Genomic DNA, 27,258 nt, shown 5'->3' on the forward strand with positions numbered 1-27,258 from the left:
TGAATTACTAAAAACTTAGTTGCCAAGTTTTTTTTCTTTTAATCTTGTTCACTATAATTATATTGTATTCAACTTATATAGTGGATGTTTTATATGGATTGTAATAGATCTTTTTATACAAGCAAGTTTCTATAAATACTATATAATTAGAGACTTGTAAAGATTTATGTAAAACCTTATTGATAGTAAAAGCTTCGTACTACGGTTTACTTGCTGAATACAATGAGTGAATTTAGTGGTAAGAATATCGAGTCTTCAAAGCATGAGGGTGATGGATTTATCATGGGTGTGATTGAGTAGGTTAATTTGGTGCAAGTGTTGAAAAGAGTGAATATTTCTCACGTTAGATTTTACAAACATAGGGAAACCAAATTGCATAAACAATCTTCTTGTATTCTATTTGTTTACTATTTGCCGTTTGGTGCTTGAAGGAGTGCCCATTACCTTACGTGCCAATTTAATTGTGCAGCTTCTGTTCTTAGCAATGACTGAATCGTTAACAAGATAATTTCGCTTTAGTTCAAAAAACAGAAAAGGAAGAAATTGTAATACCAGAATCCACCATGGCTATAGTGAAGAAAAATAACTCTGGAAAAGATCAATTTGGACATTGGATGCTGGTTGATAGGCGAGGAAAACATAATGGAAGAAAAGGAAAGGAATTTTGAGACTCATCATTAAACTTAATCTCGTGAAACATTATTAGTCTGTCTTTGTTCACTAAAAGAAAATCAAATTAAGTCATTGATCGCAAAAAAAAACTTTAGAACAAATACAAATGGTTGATACTAAATGGAGAAAAGAGAAAAAGAAAGGGAAAAGATGAGGAGGAAAATAAAGAAATAAAAGGAAAGGAGAAGAAAAGAAAAAGTATAAAGACTAGTCATGTAATTGGACTTAAAATTTTCGTTATTGTGATATATAGCTCGTAGACGTTGAAAAAAAATTAGTTTATTTGCATCAAGCTTTCGAGGGGCTCATTCAAGACTTACTCGAATATTACTCAACAAAGAATAAGAGCTTTGGTTTCAGCTCATCGGGATAGAGATAGGAAAAAAAAGGGATTTTCGTCGTTTGTGGATCACTCGAATAAATGCAGTAATTCACGGAGTAGGGGTATCCTATAGTTATAGTAGATTAATACACAATCTGTACAGGAATACTTGCACAAATAGCTATCTCAAATAGGAATTGTCTTTATATAATTTCCAACGAGATTAGAAAATAAGGAGATCGGAAGGAATCTAACGAAATGCTTTAAATGAAATAGGGTTCCCTCGAGAATGAACTCGGAGAAGGTAGAGTAGAAATTAATATGATAAAAAATTCTTATTCTGATAAGGTTCTGATAAGGTCATCAAAACAAGATGAGCGAAGGCGCTCAATAAAAAAAAGATTTTTTCCCCAACCGAATTTGATTCTTTTGAAAGGGTAAGTCTATTTATTTCTGGTTCTAAGAGCAGTAGTTCTAGTGGTTGACTCGTTTCTTTCAAATTGTTTCTCATTATTAAGAAAGGGTAACAAAGATAAAATACGAGCTTGTTTTATAGCAATAGTAATTGATTATTGTTGTTTTAAGGTTAATCTATTTACTCGTCTAGATAATATTTTTTCTTGTTCACTAATAAATCGACTAATTAAACTCATGTTTCTATAATCAATTTGATCCCCCGATTGGATACGATTTTATTATTATAAATTATTCAGTGATCAAAATATTACAAATAAATAACATTAGCGACCATTTCATAACAAATCATATATTTATCTATAATTTACTTTAAAAAATATTCCTAAAAATTCAAGGCCTTGAACTGAAACATCGAAAAGCCCATAAAAATCATCAAAGAAACCCACAACTACTAGGGCCTGTTTAAGGAACTTCCACCATTTGCCATATTTACAGATAATTTATACCATTTTCTTTTAGTTTTTATTTATTTTCTATAAACCCTCTGCTCGTCTCTCCCGCCTACCATCCCTTATCCTTTCAATTTCATCTTCTTCATAAACCCTCTCCTTCAGTTTCCTCCAGCTTCCCTTTCTTCAATCAATGAAAATGTCTTCTATAACCAAATCCATATCCATGGCGGACTCATGTTGCCTCGTTTGTATCCCTTCACTCTTAACCACTTGTTCCAAATCCCCATCCCTACTCTCCTTTCCCCCAAAACCAATCAATCTTTTCCTCTCATCTTCCCATTCTTCAACCTCTTTGACCCTCAAAACCAGAACCCATTTCTCTTCTCTAGTTTCCTTTGTTGCCCAAACATCAGATTGGGCTCAACAAGGGGAAGAAAATGACACCACCATCACCATCGATGAGGATGAAAGTGAAACTGAAGGGGGGGAATCGAAATGGGAAAACGATGAAAATGATGGAGCTGAAGCAATTTGGGGAACTGAAGGTGAGGATGCTGGTTTTGAAGAACAAAGTGGTGATTCAGAAGAAGAGGGTTCTGAACCTTCTGAGGAAGCTAAATTGTTTGTTGGGAATTTGCCTTTCGATGTTGATAGTCAAAGTCTAGCTATGCTTTTTGAGAAAGCAGGAACTGTGGAAATTGCTGAGGTTTAAGAGAAAATCCTTTTTTTTTCTGCTTTTAAATTGTTTCAAATTCTTCTGTTTTTGGGTTTTTAGGTCATGAAAATGTTGAAAATATTTTGTTTAATTCTGATTGCAGGTTATTTACAATAGAGACACTGAGCAAAGTCGTGGCTTTGGGTTCGTAACAATGAGTTCAATTGAGGAAGCTGAGAAGGCTGTTGAACAATTTAATCGTTATGTAAGTTCTTTTGTTTTACTTTTTTTTTTTGGCTTAGATTTTCATGTTTCTGGAATAATATCTATGATAGTAAATATAAGGAAATAGGTTATTATATAGATATGTGTGTCATGGATGGTTAAAGCTCCAGTCGACGTGGGATCTCCCTTAATATCCTATACCATATCGGGATATGCGACCAACATGAGTGTTGGACACATATTTAAAAGAAAATTGAAAATACGAGCAACATAGCTTGGATACTTGTATGTGTATGACTAAAGTATATTTGATTTTTTATTAAGTTTTTATAATGTATATGAAGTGTATCCCATAGTGTTTTAACATGAGCGTTGGACATGAACTCTAGCTTTTGGCCGATTGGCCAAGGGTGTTCACCTTGTACCTACAACACCGTAGGATCAAATAGTAGGAACAGCATGTTAGTAGTGTAGAGGGGGCTTTGATTTGCTCCTGCCTGTGGTGTTCGAGTTATATACCAAAAAAAAAAGTGTTGGACTTTCAATTTTTTTTTAAAGAAAAGAAAAATGAAGAATCAGAGTAACATAGCCAATGACCGATTGCCCCATTTACATCTTTCTTTTGACTCGTATTAGCTTTTATGGCCAAAATATGCCGCTTGTTCCTATGCTTTTGTAAACTTTAAGATCTAGTCCTTGTACTTAAAAAAGGTTAAAAATTAAACCCTTTTACTATATCAATTTAAAAATCCTAATCTGACCATTAATATTGAGGCATTTTAGTTTCTGTCAATCGTATGCCACATGATATGAGGGCAGCCTAATCAATATCCTACATTGGCAAATTTTGTTAGAAAATATAAATGATGTTAATAATTGGATTAGAATTTTTAGATCAGGAAAGTAAGATGATTTAGTTTTCAAGTAAAGGACTAAATCTCAAACTTCATTGAAGTACAGAGATTGAGGGTATATTTTAATCAACTTTTACTTTGATTTGTTGATTGATGTTAAACTCTAAAGTGGAATTTGGTGCTTGTGCTTAAATCATTGTTGCTTTCTTGTTTTTAAATAGGACCTTAATGGAAGGCTCTTGACTGTTAATAAGGCTGCTCCTAGAGGATCGCGTGTCGACCAACCTCCTCGTGTTTTTGAACGTGCTTTTAGAGTCTATGTAGGTAATCTTCCATGGGATGTTGATAATGCTCGACTGGAGCAAGTGTTCAGTGAACATGGTAAGGTAGTCGAGGCTCGTGTAGTCTATGATAGGGAGACAGGCCGATCCCGTGGTTTCGGTTTCGTGACTATGTCTTCGGAAACTGAATTGAATGATGCCATTGCTGCTCTTGACGGACAGGTATTATTACTGTTCCCTCTAAAATTTTTGCTATATTGTTGGTCATAGTTTTCCATAAATCCCGAAGCAACATCATATCATATGCATAGAAGTAATTGCTTCGACTCTTCATTTTTTAACATTCGTATCCAACCCATATTAAGATATCATCTTCTAAATACATAACTGTATTCCATACTTACACCCAAGTTCGAGTAACATAGCTTAAACACGTTTCGAATTGTTGCAGAGTTTGGATGGAAGAGCAATAAGAGTAAACGTTGCAGAGGAAAGACCAAGGCGAGGCTTCTTTTGATGTTGAAAGGATTTAGATACATGATCTACTGCTGTTTGCTTTTTCCTTTTCATTTTTCCCAAATAACTTGTCCTATTTTTCCCCCTTTTTTAAGGTTAAATTTACAGTTTTTAGTATATTTGTAAGGAATATATATTTTATCCATTGTTATGAAACCATCATTTAGAAAAGGTCTACTTTTGCTTGTTTTATCTGAATCAATACTAGAATAACACTTTGCGTTTTTTCCTTTCCTAGATATGGATTGTCACGCAAATTACCATGTCGCTACCTTTAAAATTTTTCGGTCAGAGAAAGTAGATGTTAAATACAAATTGACATATATTTTTTTCTAATTCACTAACTTGAACTATTGATTATTTCATTTCAACATTTAAATAAAATGATAAATGTACTTGAGCGTACTTAAATTTACATTCTCCTTTACTGATAATAATATTGAGTTAAAACTCAAAAGACAAATTTATTAATACAAAGTAAGGAATTACACAACCCTAATAGGTACCAAACAAAGAGGAGTTTTCTTGAATACTGTGATCCCTAATTCTTCTTCCATATCCACGTCCTCAACACTCATTCCTTCAGGCAATTCCCAATCAAACCGATATAAGAAGTTTGCCACCATGAGCTGAAGAAGCATAATTGCGAAACTCATCCCTGGACAACCTCTTCGTCCTACTCCAAAAGGCAAAAACTCCAAATGTTGCCCTTTGAAATCAACTGAACTTTTCATGAATCTATCGGGTTGAAAGTCATGAGGGTTTTCCCAATATTTCGGATCAGTTCCAATTGATTTCGCATTGATGATAACCCTTGTTTTGGCCGGGATCTCGTAATCTCCGACAACACAGTCCTCAGTTGTTTCTCGGGGGACCAATAGAGGAGCTGGTGGGTGGAGCCTAAGTGTCTCTTTTATGACTGAGTGTAAGTAATGTAGTTTGGGAATGTCACTTTCTTCAATTTTGTCTCTTCCATTGCCAACTTTTCGTACCTCATATTTCACCTTCTCCATTGATGGTGGATTTCTTATCAATTCGGTGAAGGTCCAAACCAGACTTGATGCTGTCGTATCAGTCCCCGCTATGAACATGTCCTGAAATCATTTCAACTCAATAATAACTGATAGACATATACTACTGCCAAAGTTCTTCACAAGTGTAATACTTGGATTAAAACACATGTTCGATTTGGGTGAAAAATAAAATTATGTAACAGATATATATATATATATATATATGAAAAAAAAAACATAAATAATAAACATGATGTTGGGATTTTGGTTGAATCATAAAGTACAAATATTAAATTTTATATAGAGGCTTGAGCTCAAATCCTATTATGTATATATTTATTCTATATAAAAGACATGAACTGATAAAAAACCATAATCAAAATAATACAATTTTATTTTGTAAAATAATATATTTTTATGATTACTCAACTGAATTGATATTAAATTAACTTGTGATACTAACTCGATTAGATACTTAATATATAATATGGATATAAAATATATCTTAAAATTCCAATAATATATATTTATATATAGCATTATCATATATTTCAGACCTCTTCGTAAGTATACATTTTAGATACATACATGAAACGACGATAGGAGCTTTGAAATATATGAATATCTCTAATCTCAGCTTAAATTTTATTTATATTTATAGATGAGTAGCTCATGTATACTTTTTCAAAACACATGTCATTTTAATAAAATATATTCAATATATTCAACTTATTTCACTTTCTTATATTTACAATTATATTAAATATTTAGTATTTGTTATTTTGTATATAAAAGGCGGTGGTCAAATCAGCCAGATCATTGATTTTTGGTTTAATTATTTTTGTCTAATTTAATCAAATAAATCATTAAAAATTCATAAAAAATTTATAAGCTAGAGAAAATATTTCAACAAGTTTGCGCGTCAATCAATCTAACCCTCTAATCAAACCGGTACCCCAATCAATTTTTGGTCCAGCCGAACAATCCAATATTATTTAAACAAAATTAAAAAAAGAATAATTTAATAATATAGTTGGTGCCCGGACAAAAACACTCTCGTATTAATATTATTACTTTCCATATAAGAGAATATTTTAATAATATCCCAACTAATTTGGTGTCTTAGTTAGGAAAAGAGATTGTATGAAACTGTGATTCCACGTGATCTCTATCCCTTTCCAATAGGAGAATTACGAATTAGATTTTTTTTCGCATGATTTTCAACTTTTTTTCTTCTGACAAAATTTAAATCCAACTAAAAATGCTAAAAATCGGGAGAAAAAATTTGATTTGTCATTTTTCTATTGGAAAGGGATAGAGATGATGTGGAATCACAATTCCATACAATCATTTCTCCTTAGTTAGGGGGTTAATATAACTATAAGTATAAGTAAATAATACTATCAAAAAACAATAAAAAATTGCTTATATAACCCCTTTAAAATTTTAAAAATCACAAGTTATGATCGGGTATTTATCTACTCTAAAATTAACTTGAGTTTAAATCATCTTTTATGTATATAAATAAATAAATACCATATATAATGAATTTTGGCAAGAAGCATGTTATATAGCATACCGTGAGGACACCCTTGATTTGCTGATTGTTAAGAGTGATAAGTTGACGTGCATCCTTTTGCAACCGAAGAAGAACATCAACAATGTCTTCATGGTTAGCTTTAGTTCTTGTCGGAGCAACATGATCGGCAATTACTTCATCGTACAACTTGTCAAGTTCTTCGAAGTTCTTTTCAACTCTTGTTTCCATACCATTCAACTTATTCACCCACCACATCCACGGAAAGTAATCCGACACAACAAATTCTCCCACCAGATGCTGAACTTCATGCAACACCCTGTCGAATCTGTTCGTACCACCGTCACCTCCGCCACCGTATTTTTTACCAAATGTAACGCGACATACAACGTGGTTCGCTAACAAAAGTGATAGTTTTTTAAGATTTACAGGGGCTGATGACGAGGAAGCTATATCAATATGATTCAACATTGCTGCAACTTCTTCTTCTCTTATAGTTCGAAACGATTGGACCCTCTTTGAACTAAGAAGTTCCGTTATTGCTATCTTCCTCATTTCCCTCCATAATTCACCATAAGGAGCGAAAGTTATACCGTTATATTCATAACTTAGCTTCTTCGCAACGTATAAATTAGTAGGTCGACCAGAGAAGGCAAGATCATGGCCGCCGCCGGGGCCTTTGAAGATCGCCATTGCAGCATCTGCGGAAGAGATAACCAGTGTTGGAACGGCACCGAGTTGCAGAAACATCATCGGCCCATATTGTTGGGAGAGTCTTTGAATGGATTTATGGGATGAGTCACCGAGTTGGTGTAGGTTGCCTATAATAGGGAGCTTCCATGGACCAGGAGGAAGCCTTCTTGTTCGAGCTTTGTACTGAAACACCATTAGTGTGAAAGCAATGAATGAAAGCGTTAGGATAAAATGAAAATCCATGGAGTAAGATTTCTTAAAAATGAGTTTTGGAGTTTGGCACGCGTATTTAAAATGTTAGAAAATTGGCACTATGTTCGTGACCGTCGAATCTTCAGTGGTAAATAGCAAATTGGAAATGTAGAACCAATCAATTTGTGCAGTTCATAAACTATAGTGGGCACAAACCAATGCCAATATGATGGAAATTGAGATATTTTTAAACCGATGTCAATATCATAGAAAATTGAGATAATATTAGAATGGTGTGAACCAAAATCAATTAAATAAAATATATTTTCTTTTTAAAAGATTTAGTATTTATTAGTATAATATATTTAACATTTATTAGCATAGTTTATTTGATTATTAATTTAGCCTATAAATAAGTTTTTTGTAACTTTAAAAAATACACTTATTAGAGATTAAAACTTGTAACATATTTAAAGAATTTTGTGTTTACGTTGTTGACACCATTTTTTTTATGAAAACGGGGTCAACTTGGGTTTTGACGAAAACGAAAAAAAACGGGAGTCGCCACCAATCCTTTTAATGAGGTGTGATTGGATCACCTCAAAAAGTGATTGTTTTTAATAAACGATTTGATTTTATTAAAACAACAAGTTTGGTCCACGAAATTCAGAAAAACGGGTTCGGGAGTCGATTACGCACGAGGAAGGATTAGCACCCTCGATACGCCCAAAATTGGTACCTAGTTGATTATTTAATGTCTTAGTGTCGAAAAACTGAAAACTTTAAATAAATTTAAAATACGATCCTAAAAAAAACTCGAATAGCATAGATTAAAATTCAAGAGGATATTTGGCAATTTGGTTAAACGAGAAATCGAAACCCAGCACCTTAGGGCACGTTCCTCAAATTTCCAAACGCAAAACATTACCTTATTTTGTAATTTTTGAAAGGATATTTAGCTATTTGGTTGAACGAGAAATCGAAACCCAGCACCTTAGGGCACGTTCCTCGAATTTCCAAACACAAAACATTGCCTTATTTTAAAAAATTAAAAGGATATTAAGCTATTTGGTTAAACGAGAAAAATCGACACCCAGCACCTTAGGGCACGTTTTCTCGAATTTCCAAACGCAAAACATTGCCTCAATTAGAAACATTTTCCTTTTTGAAATATGGTATTTATATGCATAATGGAATAATGAATAAAATGATGTGACTAAAATAATATGAGCAAAAACAAATAATAAATAAATAAATAAACCTAATTCATCATGTATGTACAATAACAAATAAATAAATAAATAAACTAAAACATAAAAATGGGCATATGAATAAATAAACAAATGAACATTAAGTAAAACAAAAATAATAATAATAATAAAAGAAGAAGAAAAAATTTGATCCAAATTATAAAATATATAAAAACATTCATATACATATAAGGAAAATTATTTGTATTTGTGCTTATAAAATATGAAAACATCCATATATTTATGTTTTAAAGTTATTAAATATGTAAAACTCATATAGGTATATACATATACGTATGGATATGTGTATGTATATAAAAGGACAAAAGCAGAGATATTAATATATGTATATGCGTAAGGAAAATATACATGGATCTATATGCATATAAATTATAAAATGTAAAATATATATATATATGGGTACATGCGTATGTATATAAAAGGTACATATATATATAATGTTAAAAAAATGGACGCATAAACCATAGAGAAAAATAAATAAATAAATAAATAAATAATAACAAAGATAACCACAATAATAACAATAGTTAATTTAATGGTAATAAAAATCATAACAAAAAATTTACATTAACAAATAAACAAAACAGTAGGATGAAATCAAAAGTAAAATGAAATTACAGGGTAAAAACTGAAATAAAAAAAAAACAAGAAAGATTAAAATGGAAATGCACGTAAATATCAGGGACCAAACGGATAATAAGACCGTTATTAGGACACGTGTTCGTTACCCAGTACGCCGGAGGGCTAGGGATGAAATCGAAAGAGAAATAAAAGTTCGGGACAAAATTGAAATAACATAAAATTAAACAAAAGGGAGCAAACTAAAAAGAAAATAAACGTGGAAGGACCGAAATCGCAAATAGACCCTCAGGTACGAAAACACGCGGACCTTCATTGGGTCGGGGGTCGGCCTGATCCATGTCAAAACGACGCCGTTTTTGGACTATTGTTGCTAGCCAAAACGACGCCGTACCAGAAGGCTATATAAGCCTAAAAAATCTAAAAAAAATCATTTTCCTTCTTCCTTAAAAAAAAAACAGAGAATCTCTCTATTCCCTTTCTCTTCTCCGGCCAAGGGGTCAGTTGTGGACCACCGTGCTAGTCGCCGATTACCGGCGCCGGCGCCGCCGTAGGCGGCGGTCGGAAGTAAAAAAGTCAGTTTTTTTTAAACCCTGTTTCAAAAAGCCTTTCATAAATCAAGTCCTTAAAGCCCTAAGGCCGAGAGAGGGAACCTAAAAAATGAAACGCCTTCCTCGTCCGTTCTCAACGATTCGGACTCCGGCGACGCTACAACCGCAACGATTCAGGTAAATTTCGTTTATTACTTCTTTAGTTTATTAACTGTAAATGAAAAGAATGAGCAAGAACAGATCGAATTAAAAAAACTAAAATATCACCTTTAAACTGATTTTTTTTTCTTTCTATTTCTTCAATCCAATTTTTTTTAAAAAAAAAATCCCCCCTTTACATGTTCTTAGTTTCGGCTTTTAAAGCCGATTTACATGAAATCCCTAGTCTATGCCTATGCCTGTCTCACTTGCCTTGATTTGTTTGCAGGGATCAACGCACGTGGATGGAAGTGACGGTGGCAGTTGGCGGTGGTTGCTGGCAGAGCAGGTGGGTAGAAGACCAAAAGTCAGAAGACCCTAGGAGCGGCGCCTAGGGTTTTCTGTTTTCTGCTAGGGTTTTCTGTTTCCTTTTTTTGGTTGGGCCATTTGGGCTATTTAAGTTAGTTGGGTATTGAAAGTTTGGGTTTAATTTGTTTTGGGTTTGTATTAGTTTTGATGGGCTTTGGGCTGGGGGTTTATTACTGGGCCCGGGCAAAATGGCCTGCAACATACGTTTTAAGAATTTTTTGTTTTTCAGGTTTTTCGAAGTTTAGTTTTTTATCTCCATCTTTTGTACTCTTCGTTCTTCTGTTATTATAGTAAAATTATGTTTGCTCGTGTTTTTTTATCTCTTTGTAGGATATTTTTCACATTAAATTTGTGTGTTCAATTTCTCAATTTATTCTACTATTTTTTTATACTTATTGCTTAATCGAATCCTGACAATAATAAAACAGATAGTTTCAAATCAAGTTAGTGTATAGACTCTCAGGATAAATTAAAACAAATGAGATGATGTGATGTTTCGGAAAGCATATGAAGATATTTTTACAATGTAGGGTAGAGATCCTTCCATCTTTGTATCATAATGTCTATTGACTTTTTTTTTGGAATTGAAGACCCAAACTACTCTCATCCTGTGGAAACATTTGAATATTCCAATGATCCCCGATTTATACATGGAGAAAAGAAACGATAGTATTTTTATATTTGCCATTATAGTAAAATTATATTTGTCCGTGATAAAATTATTAAAATATTAAACATTGGTGTGAGGGAAAGGACCATTGTTATTCGCTTTTTCAATTATTTTCTTGTTCTTCAAATTATGAGTAAGTACATCTCCATTCTAACTTTAGGCTAATAATTAATCTAGTGTTTAATTGGTGAGACTTCGAAATTGCACTTATACTCGTTAATTCTCTAATTTAGGAGGTAATTATACGTAACACTAACAGCCGTGGTTCATGAATGTTTTCGGTAATGATAGCAATCAACAAATTCATTGAATCTCGCTCATGATGTGGTTGATGGGTCCAGGTTATTGATAAGAACGACAATACTAATATTTGGTCGTCTATCTTCTCAAGGTTTTTTCTTGGACTGATTGTGTATTTGGCAAGGGGTTCTCTCTTAGTGTTTTCCAGCTATCTTATTACTACAGCTCTTTGCCAATCAATTCTCCATCTATTATTTGTTCTTTTTGTTGAATACTTGTATCAATATTGCAATCGTCCAAATTTCCAAGTAGACACAAATGAATGGAAATTGAGAAAAAATCAAACTGATGTCAATATCATGGAAGTGTGAAATCAATGTGGAGTTCAAAATATGAATGAAAACAAATGTGATGGAGCATGGTTTTGGAAAGCATAAAGCTATCTAGAGATCCTTCCATTCCTGGATGACTGAAAAAGATATGGTCGGTTGGGGGTAAAATCTACTTTTTGAAATTGAGATAAATATATTTTATTTCCATGAAAAATTAATATTTTTTAATAATAATAATTATATCAATATATAATAAATATATACTTAGATTTTCTGCTTGAATGTATTATTCAACATTGGAAATTACCTAAACAATTATAAAATTGTAATAATAAATAATAGAAATTTATTGTTGTAAATAGGAGATTTTTATAAATTTATATTATAATAGTAATTAAAAATAGCATAAATTAAATTAAAATAATAAAAACGTACAATTATAAAATGAAACTTTCACATAAGACAATAGTAGGACAATGAAAAGTGGTCTAGGGTGAGTTTATAATTAATTTAGTTCAATATGCATAATAAACTAAATAAATGTGTGATGAAATAATATCGTAATTTTACCTTATTATAGATTAAAATGATCTTACATCTTTCTCTAGTAACATTGACATTTGGGTATGACCTGAAATTTCCTCTTCGAAAAACCATTACTTTAATATACTGTTATTTTTTAAATTTCCTCTTCGAGAAATCATTACTTTAATACTCTATTATTTTTTAGACACTTTAAACTTACCAATGCTAATAATCTCCATTTTGAGGTGATATTATTTAGATGCTATTTATACTATTATAACTTAATTTTAATTAGTATAAAACCGTAAAAAATAATTATATGATAATTGATTTAAAATAATATCTATTATATTAATAATTAATTAATATATCCAATTATGTATTTCAAATAAATAAATATTCTATGAAAAATAAAATAAAATTATTATTTATATAATTTTATCTATTATTAGTAATTAATTAATACTACTTATTCTTATTCTTATTCTTAATATATTGAATTTAACTTCAACTTAACTATACAATTTTGTTACGTATTTATGGTCACCAACCTGAAACCCAGATAAAATTTGGATTGCCTACCTGCGAACCGATTGGGCCCTACCAGTTGGGTGCGTGAAGGTCTTGTAGTGGGGGTTCATCAGGAGGGTTCGCAAGGGAAATTTGCAATCCCAGTTCCCATGTGGGGGCTACGAAAGTTCAGCAAACAGACCAGAGCAGTACATGTGTCCAATATGCATAAATATTCCATGAACAATAACCATATGTATAAATATTTGATTATCCCCTTCAATAAGATAAGACAGAAAAACACTCAACACATTTATATACTCATATAACATTATAAAAAATTGACTAATGCATTAATATTACCTATCCAAATTTTTTTAGAAAATAATGATTGATGTTAACTTTGCAAATAATTAAGATTGAATTCATATATTTCATAAAAAATTGAATTCACATTTTTTTTAAAATCCATAAAAACTAAAAGGATTTTCTACTTTGTATGTATGAATTGTTAATATTGATGTAGCATTTTTTTCTATTTATATTTATTTCACTACAACAAAATTGTTGCTTAATTCCTATAAGTAAAAAAAAAAAATCTGTCAATATAAGGTCCAAAGACTTATACCGACGGTCGAATGGGTTACCTGACAAAATTTTATCAGTTGCTATAGGGATGTGTCGGTATAGGTTTTTAGCGACGGCTAGAATTTGTTTGTATATACCTTTTGTTTTATACAACGATCATTCCGTCAGTAAAGACTGTTTTCAATGTCCACTTCCACCATAACTTTATAAACGGTTTAATCCGTCCGTAAGTTATTATATCATATACTGACGGTTTCAAAGCGGTTTCCGTCAGTAAAACTCATTTTGGGATTTTTATTTTTGTAATCTATTATTGATATATAATAAAAATCTGTCAGTAAAGACCAAATCTGTAATTTTTCTTCATTACTATTGCCTTATACTGGCAGTATCTACTATTGGCATAGATTTAAAAATTGAAATAAAATATCTAAATTGTATTTAATTAATTTTAAAATATTATTCATAATTAAATTAATTGTTGATATGATAGTAATTATATAAAGAATATTAAATGCAATATACAATTAAATTGTTCATATAATGATGAAAATATTGTCTCGTAACCAATTTCACAAAGTTAAGATGAATATAAAAGACAAACCATAAATCACGAATGTAACAAACTAGGTGACATCTCTTTTCTCGATACCTCATACCTCACAAAACAAATTTGTACATCAGGCAACGTTTAGCTTATTTTCCTGCATCAAATGTAATAACAAGTCAAAGCATTACTTATTTGCCGTGTAATTTATTATAGTATATGTTTGTGCATGATACAAACTTTGTCTCCATTAGTATTAAATACGGAGAATTTGAGCAAAAGAAAAATACAAAGAGATGGATGGGTTGGAGAGCACGTATTACTAAATAGTTTCCAACTTTCATTGCTAGCTTTGGTGTACAGAGGGCAAGGCGTCATAAAATATTGGAACCTGTTTTTTTTATCCAATGAAATGCAATCAAGTGCATCGAAGACTAAAAATGGAACATATTTCTATGATCGATTCAATCTGATATTACTATGAGAGGAACACAGATAAAATGATTCATCTCAAAAATAAAAAAAAAAAAGTAAAGGGGAAGACAAAGTCAACACCATTAAACAAACAACCATATTTAAATAAGAATCAATAATTTTAAAATTGAATTTATATGCTAGCATTGGGACAAGGTGCTACATATTCACTACTTTAAGATTGCCACTACCCTCACCAAGGCATGAAAGGCTACTCAATAAAGAAACATGCAAGGTAAAGATATATATTCTATATGATACAAAATAGATATAAATTTGTCTAGAGAATCAGAAACCAAAAGCAATATGTTGAATTACACACATATATATAAATACAAAATAAGACCCAATTCAAGGAATACAGCTCCACAACTCTAGGCATCTGAGATCAGGGCATCCATAAGCTAGACTCATCACTCCTATATCACCAACACTATCACACCATCCAACATTTTAGCATACCAATTAGTTATAAACTTTACAATCCTGTCATTCGGGCTTTGGAAAGTCCTACGCTTTTGTCTCACCACAACTTTTGGCAACTCTAAATATTTTTCAACATTTGTTATGCATATTACTTTTAACGATTGCGTCACCAGATTTTTTTTCTTGTATTGTACTGTTTGAGCTAAAGAAAGTTTCTGATTTTTCCAAATTAATGCACTATCCAGATTATTTTTCGTATTCTTGCAAAATTTCTTTTAGCCTATTTACCCCCTATTTGTGGCCTCACCGAACAAAATGCAATCATCTGCAAATAGTAAATGCGTAATCGTTGGTCTTCTTCTACTTGCCCTCATGCCTTTTATTCTTTTTTCTCTTTTCGTTATCTTCATCAAAGTCAACAACCCCTCTCCACAAATTAGAAACAAATACGGACTTAGCAGATCCCCTTGTCTAAGACCCCTTGTTGGTTTGAAGCTTTCCCTCTCTTTTCTATTGATATAGACTGAGTAAGAAACTAAAAAGACGCACTTCATAATAAAATCCACCCATGCCTTCTCAAATCCCATCTTTAACATCATATATGCCAAAAACCCTCATTTAACCCTATCATATGCCTTGCTCATATCTAGTTTCAGTGCAAAAGATCCCTTCTTGCCCAATCTCTTCTGCTTTAGAGTATGTAGGATTTCATATGCCAGTAGAACATTGTCCATGATTATTCTACCCGGGATAAACACACTCTGTGCCTTTTCAATACAATTATTAAGGACCCAACAAAATCTATTAGCCACTACTTTTTATATAGTTTTGTATAGAACCAAGCATAAACTAATAGGTCTAAAATCTTTCAAGCTATATTCATATATTGTAGAGATTCTCTATCTTTTGACACGATTTTTCTCTGTCACGTTTTTTCTTCTAGACTATTTCCTGTTTTTATTTTCTTTAATTTCCTATTTTTGGTAACTTGCTTGTCTTTTTTCGTAGGAAGAAAATGGAGGATTCAATTGCAGGTATTTCATTGGATGATGAAGAGGAAGAAAGCATTCAACTGGAGGTGGAAAGACTAGTTAAGAGATCTCGTATGTGAACTGTTTAGTGGGAGTATTTCTTACTTCCAGTGTTATGCATTTTCAAGCAATGCGATCAACTTTGGCAAGTGTTTGGCATCCAATAGGGGGTGTTTCAATCTCAGATCTGGGAAGGGAGAGATATTTATTTCGTTTTTATTATAAAGTGGATGTGGAGAGAGTTATGAAGAATGAGACATGGAATTTTAATTCCCATTTACTAATTCTACATCGATTGAAGACGGGAGAGGATCCTTTAACTGTTCAATTATATTGGGTGGATTTCTGGCTACTAATACATGATCTCCCTCTTGGTTTTATGGCAGATACTGTTTCTCATCAGTTGGGAAATTTTATTGGGGAATTTATTGAGTATGACACTGGTGCAACTCAACTGGGATATAAACGCATCATGAGAATTAGGGTGAGGGTGGATGTTAAAAAGCCTCTTAAGAGAAAGAAGAGGATTGCGCTGAAAAATGTTGAATTAGTTTATGTTCGTTTTGAGTACGAAAAATTGACTCTATTTTGATTTCTATGTGGCAAATTAGGACATGGTGAAAGTTTTTGCCTAATTAGAGCTATTCAGCCACAGCCAAAATATGTCTTTAATTGGGATATTTCTCTGCGTGCTCAACCAAGGAAGAAACTGTCATGGAAGAGCAAGTGGTTAATGGAAGACGATGGGGGAAACCTTCTATTTTTGGCAACATGTTGTTAACGGGGGAAAAAAGGAATGTAGGGATTCTGAAATCAAATTCAGTGAATAAATGCGAGAATTGGGGTTCTATCCCAAAATATTATGTTTCTGTAAAAGATAAAGGAAAGTCTACTTTTGCTCTAGGCCCATTAAAACTTGGGGAAATGGATCAACATCATGATGGATTTGATGAGGAAATGGTAGCCTATGAGGAAGCGAGTAGTCCAATAACACATAGTGATGGACTTAAACGACCTCGCGTACAATTTAATGTTTCACGAGTTTCTGGAAATGATAATTCAAATGAAACTTTTGGTACTTCATTGCAGGTACAAAATACTAAAAGATCGGCAGGCCTTGCTAAGCAGGCCAGCCGAGAGTAATGAAACTCCTAAGCTAGAATGTTCAGGGTTTAGGGAGGCCTCGAACTGTTAATCGTCTCTGGTGTATGCTAAGAAACATAAATCCCACGGTGGTGTTTTTAATTTAAACGAAGCTTTAGAGTTGTAATATGGAAAAGGTCAGGCGTAAGTGTGGTTTTCCTAATGGAATAGATGTTGATTCGGATGAAAGAAGTGGGGGTTTATCTTTAGGTTGGAACAGTGATTGTAAGATTACTCTTCGATCTTTTTCAAAAAGGCACATCGATGTTATGATTGATAAGGACTTGGAAGGGAAAACTTGGAGATGTACGGGGTTCTACGGAGTGCTAGAGGAGACTATGCGTGAAGCATCTTGGAACTTGTTACGAACATTGAATGACTCCTCACATATTCCTTGGGTTGTTATAGGGGATTTCAATGAAATTGTTTTTTCAACTGAAAAGAAAGGCGGGCTTCCAAGGAGGGAAAGGCAAATGTGTAGATTTTGGAATGTTATGGAAGGTTGTTCTCTCACCGATCTTAGTTATAGTGGGCAGTGGTTCACTTGGGAAAAAGGTCGTACAAGAATTAATAATATTCGAGAATGCCTAGATAGAAGTTTTGCGAATTCGACTTGGTGGGATTTATTTTCGAATTTTAAGTTATCTCATTTGTCACACGCGTTTTTAGATCATTGTCCTTTGTTACTTAATTCAAATTTTGGAAATCAACGTCCAAAGCAGTGACATTTTAGATGTAACACCCCAAATCCAGTCTAAATGTTATGACTGAATCTGGCGATGTCACATTGTAATAGACCGGGCGGCCAGGCCGGCCCGAAATATAGGAGGGTTCGGGTAAAAATATAGGCCTGAAATATGGGCTTGGGCAAAAAAATGAGGCCCGTTTAAAAAACAGGCCGGGCCTCGGGCACCACTTTTTTACCCGGGCCTGGCTCGGCCCGGCCCGAATATAATAAATATATTTTTTAATTTTTTAATTTTAAAATACTTTTAAAATAATTTTTTTTATTTTTTTATTTTTGAAATAATTTTTTAATGTTTATTTTTAAAATGGGCCAGGCGGGCTGGGCTCGGGCTTATGATATTTTTCTCGGGCGGGCCTGGGCAAAATTTCAGGCCCATATTTTGGGCCCGGCCCGTCGGCTCGCCCGAAATATGGGAAAGTTCGGGTAAAAATATAGGCCCGAAATATGGGCTTGGGCAAAAAAATGAAGCCCGTTTAAAAAATGGGCCGGGCCTTAGGCACCACTTTTTTGGCCCGGGCCCGGCCCGGCCCGACCCAAATATAATAAATATATATTTTTTATTTTTTAATTTTTAATTTTAAAATACTTTTAAAATAATTTTTTTATTTTTTTAAAATAATTTTTTAATGTTTATTTTAAAAATGGGCCGGGCTGGGCTCGGGCTTATGATATTTTTCCCGGGCCGGGCCTGGGCAAAATTTCAGGCCCATATTTCGGGCCGGGCCGGGCATGGACAAGTCTACATTGTAACACCCCTTACCCATATTCAACGTCGGAATAGGGTACGAGGCATTACCAGAACACATTATAACTCTATTCAAATTTAAATTGAATGTGGCGTAATCCATAGTCTACAGTGTTTAAATTTAATGTGGCGTAATCCAGCCACAACTTGGCCAAAGCCTAAGCATACACACCAAACATGCTAGCCAAATAAACATATAGTATAAGCATTATAAGCATGGATAAGCACCACATTTATTTATGTATCAAACTTATCAAAATGAGTTAATTCATAAACCATTTTTGACATTGGTACATACCAAATCATATACCAAGTATACCACATACACATACTATGAAACTTTATTTTCTCACATGAACTTTAACTATAACTAATAATGCACAATTATAAACATCATTTCTTTTTAATCGTTTATCGATTATAATCGAGCATATGGCCAATTATACACAAATAATTCATATGTTCTTCCAATTTTCCTCCTCCTCCTCTCCATTCCACATCCTTAATATGTATAACACACTTAAACAACATTAACTACAATTTCACTATTCACTCACATGTATATTCAAAGTTGTCTATTCGAGTCAGAGTCACTAAATTATTTTTACCCGAAGCTATAGAACATAAAATTAAGATTCGTAAATTTTCCCCAAAACTAGATTCAATATGCTCTTACCATAAAATTTTCATAATTTTTGGTTTAGCCAAATAGTACAGTTTATTCTTTAAATTTTCCCCTATTTCACTACTCGACAGTTCTGACCTCTCTTCACTAAAAATTAATTATCTCATTGTACAGAATTTGGATATTGTTTCCGTTTGTTTCTCTTGAAAATAGATTCACTAAAGATTCTAAACATATAAATTTTATCCCATAATTATTTTTTTACAATTTTTGAAAATTTTCCAAAGTCAGAACAGGGGATTCCAAACTCATTCTGACTCTGTCTAACTAAACTTCAAATATCTCAAAAATATATAACTCTTTTGCTTGCTCTGTTTCTTTTATGTGAAAATAGACTCATTCATCTTCAATTTCATATATTATTCAGCCTCTAATTTAATCTCCACTATTTTTGGTAATTTTTCAAAGTCACACAACTATTGCTGTCTAAATTGTTTTATTGCTAAATGTACTCTTTCATAATTTCACTTTTTCACTTTCAATCACAATTCAATTCAAAATTCACTTTTCTATTTCTAAGTCGATATTCAATTCAATTCTACACCTATATTCATTATTCAATTACAATTAGTCAATTTCCTGATGAACACTTCGGAATAATAACAGATACTGGTGGATTCAGCACATAGCAACCACCTTATTAATCAATGATGTCCGGTGGAATCAGCACATAGCACCCACCTTACTAATCAACGATGTTTGGTTTACATAGTAGCCTGCACATAGTACTACACATGTGAACATTACCATCCGATACACGTAGTAGCCTGCACATAGTACTACACACCTGATCGTAACTATCCGGTACGCATAGTAGCTTGCACATAGTGCTACACATGCGACCTATCATTCCAGTACACGTAGTAGCTTGCACATAGTACTACACACGTGACCATCACTTTCACTTTTACATAGTGGCCTACACACAATCCGTGCCACACATGTGATCATTTCTGTCACTTCATTCGTATCCCTTTTTATTCCAAAGGTTCATTCGGGAATTTTTCACTTTTTCTCACTTTTCTTTTAATCGATCAATTTCAATTTCTCGTCTTTCTTGATTTATAACAATACATTTAACTTATATAACCTTCACATTATTCATTCCACTCCAAAATCATACTTTTGAAAAATTATGTTTTTACCCCTAAAGTTTCACAAAATTATAATTTTGCCCCTAGGCTCGTAAAATAATTTTTATTCAATTTCCTTGCATTTTAGGCCTAGCTGAACCATTTTCATAACTATAGCAGTCCACGATACTCACTTATTCACACACTTGTGACATATTTTATAACTTTTACAAATTAATCCTTTTAGGCATTTTCATCGAAAATTACTTAGTACAATTTGTTTATCACACTCCAAACATTCATATTCTTCCATAAAACATCAAAATACATGCATATCATTAATTGGTAAATTTAACCCTAGTTCAAAATAATGGTAAAAATAGGTAAATCTTGTTACGAGGATTTTAAAAACGTAAAAATCATTAAAAACGGGGATAGAACAGACTTACAATCAAGCTTGGAATCTTGAAAACCCTAGCCATGGTTTCTCCATGCAATTTTCGGCCTAGAGGTTGAAGATGGACAAAAATTGGCTTTTAATTTTGTTTTTAATTCATTTTAATAACTAAATGACCAAAATGCCCTTAATGAAAAACTTTGGAAACATGCCTAACCATACCAATTTTTGTCCACCAACTTAACCAATGGTCTAATTACCATATAAAGACCTCCAATTTAAAATTTCATAACAATTGGACACCTCTAACATATAGAACTCAACTTTTGCACTTTTTACAATTTAGTCCTTTTGACTAAATTGAGTGCCCAAACGTCAAAATTTTCGAACGAAATTTTCACAAAATCATTTTGTGAAATCGTAGACCGTAAAAATATAATGAAAATATTTTTTTTCTTGTCAAATTTGTGGTCCTGAAACCACTATTCCGGTTAGCCCCAAATTCGGGCTGTTACATTAGATTTGAAACAACGTGGCTGTTGGAGGAATCGTGTGAAATGGAGGAAATGGGCCTTGAGAAATGGTTCCATAAAATTAAAAATAAGAAGTCTCTAACGAGGAAATATTTGAAACAACAGTTGCTTAAATTGAATGAAGCTATTCCCATGGATGAAATATTGGGAGAAATTATGGAGACTAAACTAGCGCTTAACATAGAGGCTAATAGAAAGGAGCTTTATTGGGAGTAGAGAGCTAGAGCGAATTGGCTGAAAAATGGGGATAGAAACACAAATTTTTTTCATCAATCGGCAACGGATCGTCGACGAAGAAATAGGGTAGAGGAGCTGGTGGATGGTACGGGTAATATTCATAAGAGCAATGTTGATTTATTAGTGTTGGCCACAAATTATTTTAATAACTTATTTACATCGAAAGGTGTTTGAAATTTAAATTCTAGTTTAGAAGGTGTCGAGCCATGTATATCTCAATTGATGAACGAGGATCTTAAGAGGGATTTTACTTATGAAGAGGTGTGTTTGGCTTTAAAAGCTATGAGCCCTTTAAAAGCTTCTGGGGAGGACGGTTTAGGGGCGGTTTTTATCAAAGGTTTTGGCATATTGTGGGTAAAGAGGTGGTAGATTTTTGCATTGAGACGTCCCATGGGCTTCATAACACTGCTGAAATAAACAGTACAAGAATTGTCTTGATCCCCAAGGCTAGTTCTCCTCGTTTCATGACTCATTTTAGGTCTATTAGTCTTTGTAATATTTTATATAAAATTATTTCAAAGATGCTAGAAAATAGGCTTCAAAAGGTCCTTCATATTTGCATTGACGAAGCACAAAGTACTTTTGTTTCGAGAAGACTTATTACCGATAACATCATAGCAGCATATGAAATTTTTCACTTAATGAAGAGAAAACGGGTAGGGAGAGAGGGATCATTTGCCTTAAAACTTGACATGAGTAAGGCATATGACCGGGTTGAATGGTTTTTTGTGCAAGTTATGCTTCAAAGGATAGGTTTCTCAGATCAATGAGTCGAGAAAGTCAGGCGTTGTGTGACCTCGGTCTCTTACTCTGTGGTTATGAATGGGGAGGTGGGTAATTCATTTCTCCCATCAAGGGGACCCTATTAGTCCCTATTTATTTCTTATTTGTGGAAAAGGTTTGTCTGCTCTTCTTCGGATGGCAGCTACAAGGGGTGTTCTTAATGGTTTTCATATAAATAGGCACGCTCATCGGGTTACCCACTTGTTTTTCGCCGATGATAGCCTTATTTTTTGAGATGCAACAGTTGATAGGGCTAAAGCATTTAAAGAAAATTTAGAGGTTTATGCCCAGAGTTCGGGTCAAGAAATTAATTTCGACAAGTCTGAGGTCTTCTTCAGCTCAAATGTCAATCAGAATAAAAGAGAAGTGTGTCAAATTTTGGGGGTTAATTGGAGCATTAATCTGAAAAAATATCTCGGTCTTCCAGCAATGGTGGGGCGTAATAAGAAAAGGGCTTTTAAGGAGCTTAAAGAAAGGTTAATCAAGAGGGTATCCAAATGGAGCTCGAGATTACTTTCTATGGGTGGGAGGGAAGTTCTTATTAGAGTTGTACTTCAGGCTATTCCTTTGTATGGCATGAATTGTTTCTTGCCGCCGTCGTCTGTTTACAAAGAACTGGAAGCTGTCATATCCCATTTCTGGTGGCAAAAGAAAGCTGAAAGAAAAGGTCTTTATTGGTGTTCGTGGAAAGAGTTGTCTGTGCCAAAAGAAGAGGGGGAATAGGGTTTCGAGACTTGTCCAAGTTCAGTATTGCACTACTAGTGAAGCAGGGCTGACGTCTAATGGAAAACCCGGGTTCGCTAACAGCGTGTTTACTTAGAGCAAAATATTTTAATGGATCAAATTTCATGGATGCTTCTCTAGGAGCGAATCCATCACTTGTATGGAAAAGTATCTGGTGTGCAAAAGGACTCTTAGGCTCTGATTTGAAACGGAAGATTGGATCTAGAACATCTGTGTCAATATGGCAAGATTATTGGTTGCCAGGGAAAGATCAATTACTTATTTCTACAGGTAGGGTGGCTGGAATGAAATGTGTGTCTGATTTGATTTTGCAGAATCCTAATAATTGGAATAGAGACCTTATTTATTCAACCTTTACAATGGAAGAAGCTGATCAAATTGTGAGTCTTCCTATTCCTATTACAAATCAATCTGATAAAGTAGTTTGGTCTAACGAAAACTCAGGTATCTATTCTGTGAAAAGCATATATAAAATGCTATTGGATCCCCCAAATGTGAATTTAAATGAGCAAAAGCTATTCAAGCAAATATGGAGCTTAATGTGTCCTTCAAAAATTCGCATCTTAATCTAGAAATTTGCAAAAATTTATGTTCCTACTTATCAGAACTTACATTTTAGGAGATTAATCACTGATCACAAATGTTCGTGTTACCGATAACTTTGTGAATCCTCTACCCATGTTGTTCATGATTGTTTGTTTGCTGCACAAGTTTGGTCCAAATTAAATTTTCAGTGGCCGAGTTCAATGGCAAATTCAAATTTTAATGAGTGGTTGAACTGGCTTTTGGAGAATTCAGCCAGTAACAGAAAAGATGAGATTGCTATTACAATTTGGGCACTTTGGTTTTCTCGAAACAAATATGTCCATTAGAAAAAGATGTAAAGTACAAAAGAAGTTGTTACCTTCATTAGGGGTTTTGGTATGGAATATCAGGGTAGCGCATCGACTTTGAAACATCCTAAACCGCGATCCATGGTAAAATGGATGCCCCATTCGCAAGGGTGGGTGAAAACTAATGTCGATGCGCTACTTTCTGTTGCAAAAAAAATGCAGTTTCAGGTTTCATCATAAGAAATGAGGAAAGCTTTATAATGGGTTTGGGGTTTAAAAGGCATAACCTAGTTCGATCGATGGTGATTGCTGAAGTGACTGCAGTACTGCATGGGCTCCAATTTGCACTGGATTTGGGATTCACAAACGTCATTCTTGAGAGCGATTCAAAGCTGGCTATTCAGAACATACAACAAACAAGCAAAGATTACTCAGAATCCAAACCATTCACCTGGAATGCGAAGAATTTGGCAAGGAACTTTTCTTCTTGTCGATTTCAATTCGTTACTGATAAGGAAATGGGGCAGCGCATGCAATGGCTGTTGAACGTTTTAGAACTGATGAGGATTCGTTTTGGGTTGAAGACGTGCCATTGAAAGTCTTGGAAGTAGCTGATTCTGATTGACGATTCAGTCGACCACCATAATTCATTTTCTGTGAAGTCGATTGGGTTGAGAAACTTGGTAATCTGGTTGTCTATCTCAACTTGCTTCCTCTTCTGGTTGACTCTTTGCTGAAATTTGGAAGATTTAACCATTTATTCTTAGGGGAGTTCAGATTTGCAAAGAGCTTGGAAGACTGTAGAAATGAGAAGACAATTTCTTGTTTTGTGGCCTATTGCTTTTTTGGTTTTCTATTTTTTGTTTTCCTGTTATTTGGTTTTTCCTTTTGTTTTTTCCTTTGGGGTTGTTGTAAACTTCTCTGATTTGGTCTTTTAGGCCCAAGTATTAAACGAACTTTATTTCAAAAAATTTTTTTTCTTTCAAGCTATTTGGACTTGAACTTTTTGATATTAACACTATGAGGGTAGAGTTTATATTTTCCATAAACTTACCTCTATTTAGTACATTGAGACAGTACTCGCTCACATCTCTTCTTATAATGTGAAACATTTTTAAACAACATTATTTTTTAAATAGTTTTAATTTATAAAATTATTTTTAAATATACATCTAAAATTTAGCCAAAATTTACCTAGTTTAAGCAAAAAATTAATGTTAACATTTATCATATGGTAAAAATCAAATGAATATTAAAATATTCTTTTATACTTTTAATATTTACCTATATCATAAGATAATTTTACAAACATGACTAATATTATTTAAACATAAAAATAGTTACTCATAAATTTAAATACGATTAATAGTTACTTACCAATATTTAAAATAAATCAATCATATAAATACTAATAATATTATTTAAAGTAAATCATAAAAATACTTAATCATGCTTAAGATATCAATAACAATTCATATTATCATGGCTTTTGTCCATACTTTCGTGGTTTTTGTTTTGTCTACTATGTTCTATCTAAAAGTCGTGGTTGCTTTAATTTTTAGTTTTTAGTTATTTTTTAATCATGTTTTGATATATATACATATATATATGAGATTTGCCAAGGTAACGGTGTCACCATATTTATTGAGAACCATTATTACAGGGCATTATCATGATAAAACACAATGATGATATTTATAAAATTGGATTCTAAAATGATGAGAAGGAGGATAGGTCATTTGAAACTTGGCCTTTTGTGCATCGCTTATGCAGTAGGTCACTTAGGGCCCTTGGTAATGGTCTCCTAGTTGATCGAAATTTATCATTAGATTAGTCTGATGATGGCATGATTTGAATGCAATTTTCAACAAATTGATCAATGTGATGCATCTTTGGTTTGTTTTTAAATTTTTCTAGTGTTATGACTACTATTAATTTGCAAACATAATATTTATGTATGAGTTTGTAGGTCATATTTATTGTTTGTACTATATGTTATGTCTTGTAACAGCATACTCTATGACCAAACGAATTCCTTTGCAAAACTAGATTACCTAACTCTCCACAAACCTCCCATTTGGGTTATGCTTTAGACTCTAAGTTTATGCAAGGAAGAAATATTAATGGTAAAGCATTAATCATGAATTGCGACATCACCTAGAGAGAAGGGAGTGAAGATGAAGATGGAGGAAAGAGGAAAATATAATAGCAATTAACAATTTAATTTAATATTATATTATATTAAAAAATTTTATTATCATTAAAAATTTACGTGTCAACTCTTAATTGGTTGAAGAATTTTTTTTAACGGAAATAACGATAGGGGCTTATAATGGTGACGAAATTCTAATTTTAAGTATATGGTTTTACAAAAACAAAATTTAGTTAACTAACTAAAAAAATGATATAATTTAAAAGCTACTTATTCAATTAAGCCTAAATTTTTATAATTAAATGACTAAAAAAGATTTAATTTGTAGTTGAAACAAATTGTTATCTATAGGAAATCGTTTTGGATTCACATCCTTATTTTAAAAATCCAACTCAAAATAATCGTATACTTTACAGGAGATAAACATAGATATTGTGAAGGGTTGGTCAGGCCGGACAAGGTATCTAGACCAATGTTTCAAGTTCGGATTCAATTTGAAAATTGAGTTTACTTTTTTGTCTAAGTTCGATCCAATTTAAGAAAGGTAAACTCGAGCCCAATTTGGCTCATTCATATTTGACTTTTTTAGATTAATTTTATTTAAAATAATTTTTTAAAATATAAAATACTAAATGCACTAAAAATGTTAAAATAAAAGTTTTTTTATTATATTAAAAATACTACCATAAATTTAATAATGTTTTATTATATTAAAAACTACAAATAAATATAATAAATATGTTTATTTAAAATTTTATATTTTGAGTTGGGTTGTTTTAATTGGTTAAAATTTTTTCTTTAGGTTTTGGAAAAATGAATTTAAGTATTGTTGAGTTAATGATTTAGTGTAATTATTAATATATATAATTAATATAATATTTTTATATAATATTATATATCCAGATTAAATCGAGTTTAGATAAAAAAATCTTATTCAAAATTCGACCGATATAAAAAACGGACATCAAATTTTATTCAACTTCTCTTTTAAATATTATATTTTTATTTAAATATTTTAATTTTTCGAATTAGCTTTCGGACTTGACTGTGCGGCCCATATCACAATATTAGAAGGATCGCACATTCACATGGCATATTCCGTCAA

The 27,258-nt window shown here is 32.7% G+C and overlaps 2 protein-coding genes and 1 long non-coding RNA gene across 4 annotated transcripts; 1 reads left to right on the forward strand and 2 right to left on the reverse strand.

Moving 5' to 3' along the window:
• The first annotated feature begins 1,824 nt into the window (after positions 1–1,824).
• LOC121219340 (28 kDa ribonucleoprotein, chloroplastic) lies at positions 1,825–4,571 on the forward strand. Its single transcript, XM_041097291.1, has 4 exons — positions 1,825–2,569; positions 2,682–2,783; positions 3,819–4,100; positions 4,330–4,571. Exons 1-4 carry the CDS (start codon positions 2,054–2,056, stop codon positions 4,393–4,395), a joined length of 966 nt encoding a protein of 321 aa, XP_040953225.1. The 5' UTR covers positions 1,825–2,053; the 3' UTR covers positions 4,396–4,571.
• Positions 4,572–4,735: 164 nt separating this feature from the next.
• On the reverse strand, positions 4,736–8,128 carry LOC107926658 (cytochrome P450 71A9). Its single transcript, XM_016857551.2, has 2 exons — positions 6,987–8,128; positions 4,736–5,488 (listed from the first exon to the last, which is right to left on the reverse strand). Exons 1-2 carry the CDS (start codon positions 7,878–7,880, stop codon positions 4,880–4,882), a joined length of 1,503 nt encoding a protein of 500 aa, XP_016713040.2. The 5' UTR covers positions 7,881–8,128; the 3' UTR covers positions 4,736–4,879.
• Positions 8,129–14,069: 5,941 nt separating this feature from the next.
• LOC121219341 (uncharacterized) lies at positions 14,070–24,952 on the reverse strand. 2 transcript variants are annotated; one of them, XR_005916023.1, is made up of 4 exons: positions 24,453–24,952; positions 24,073–24,348; positions 23,781–23,870; positions 14,070–14,306 (listed from the first exon to the last, which is right to left on the reverse strand). It is a non-coding gene; the product is annotated as an uncharacterized lncRNA (long non-coding RNA). The 2 variants fall into 2 exon arrangements; XR_005916022.1 differs by lacking the exon at positions 14,070–14,306 and having other exon boundaries at positions 23,690–23,870; positions 24,453–24,950.
• Positions 24,953–27,258: the final 2,306 nt, after the last annotated feature.

The sequence above is a fragment of the Gossypium hirsutum genome, chromosome D07 (assembly GCF_007990345.1).
Source record: "Gossypium hirsutum isolate 1008001.06 chromosome D07, Gossypium_hirsutum_v2.1, whole genome shotgun sequence".
NCBI lineage: Eukaryota > Viridiplantae > Streptophyta > Magnoliopsida > Malvales > Malvaceae > Gossypium > Gossypium hirsutum.

Bases quoted from the DNA above. Each gene is read 5' to 3' on its own strand.
- LOC121219340 (XM_041097291.1), top strand. From the start codon at position 2,054: ATGAAAATGTCTTCTATAACCAAATCCATATCCATGGCGGACTCATGT. The intron at 2,784-3,818 runs GTAAGTTCTTTT...GTTTTTAAATAG, and splicing joins TTGAACAATTTAATCGTTAT to GACCTTAATGGAAGGCTCTT. The intron at 4,101-4,329 runs GTATTATTACTG...GAATTGTTGCAG, and splicing joins TTGCTGCTCTTGACGGACAG to AGTTTGGATGGAAGAGCAAT.
- LOC107926658 (XM_016857551.2), bottom strand. From the start codon at position 7,880: ATGGATTTTCATTTTATCCTAACGCTTTCATTCATTGCTTTCACACTA. The intron at 5,489-6,986 runs GTATGCTATATA...AAATGATTTCAG, and splicing joins AAATCAAGGGTGTCCTCACG to GACATGTTCATAGCGGGGAC.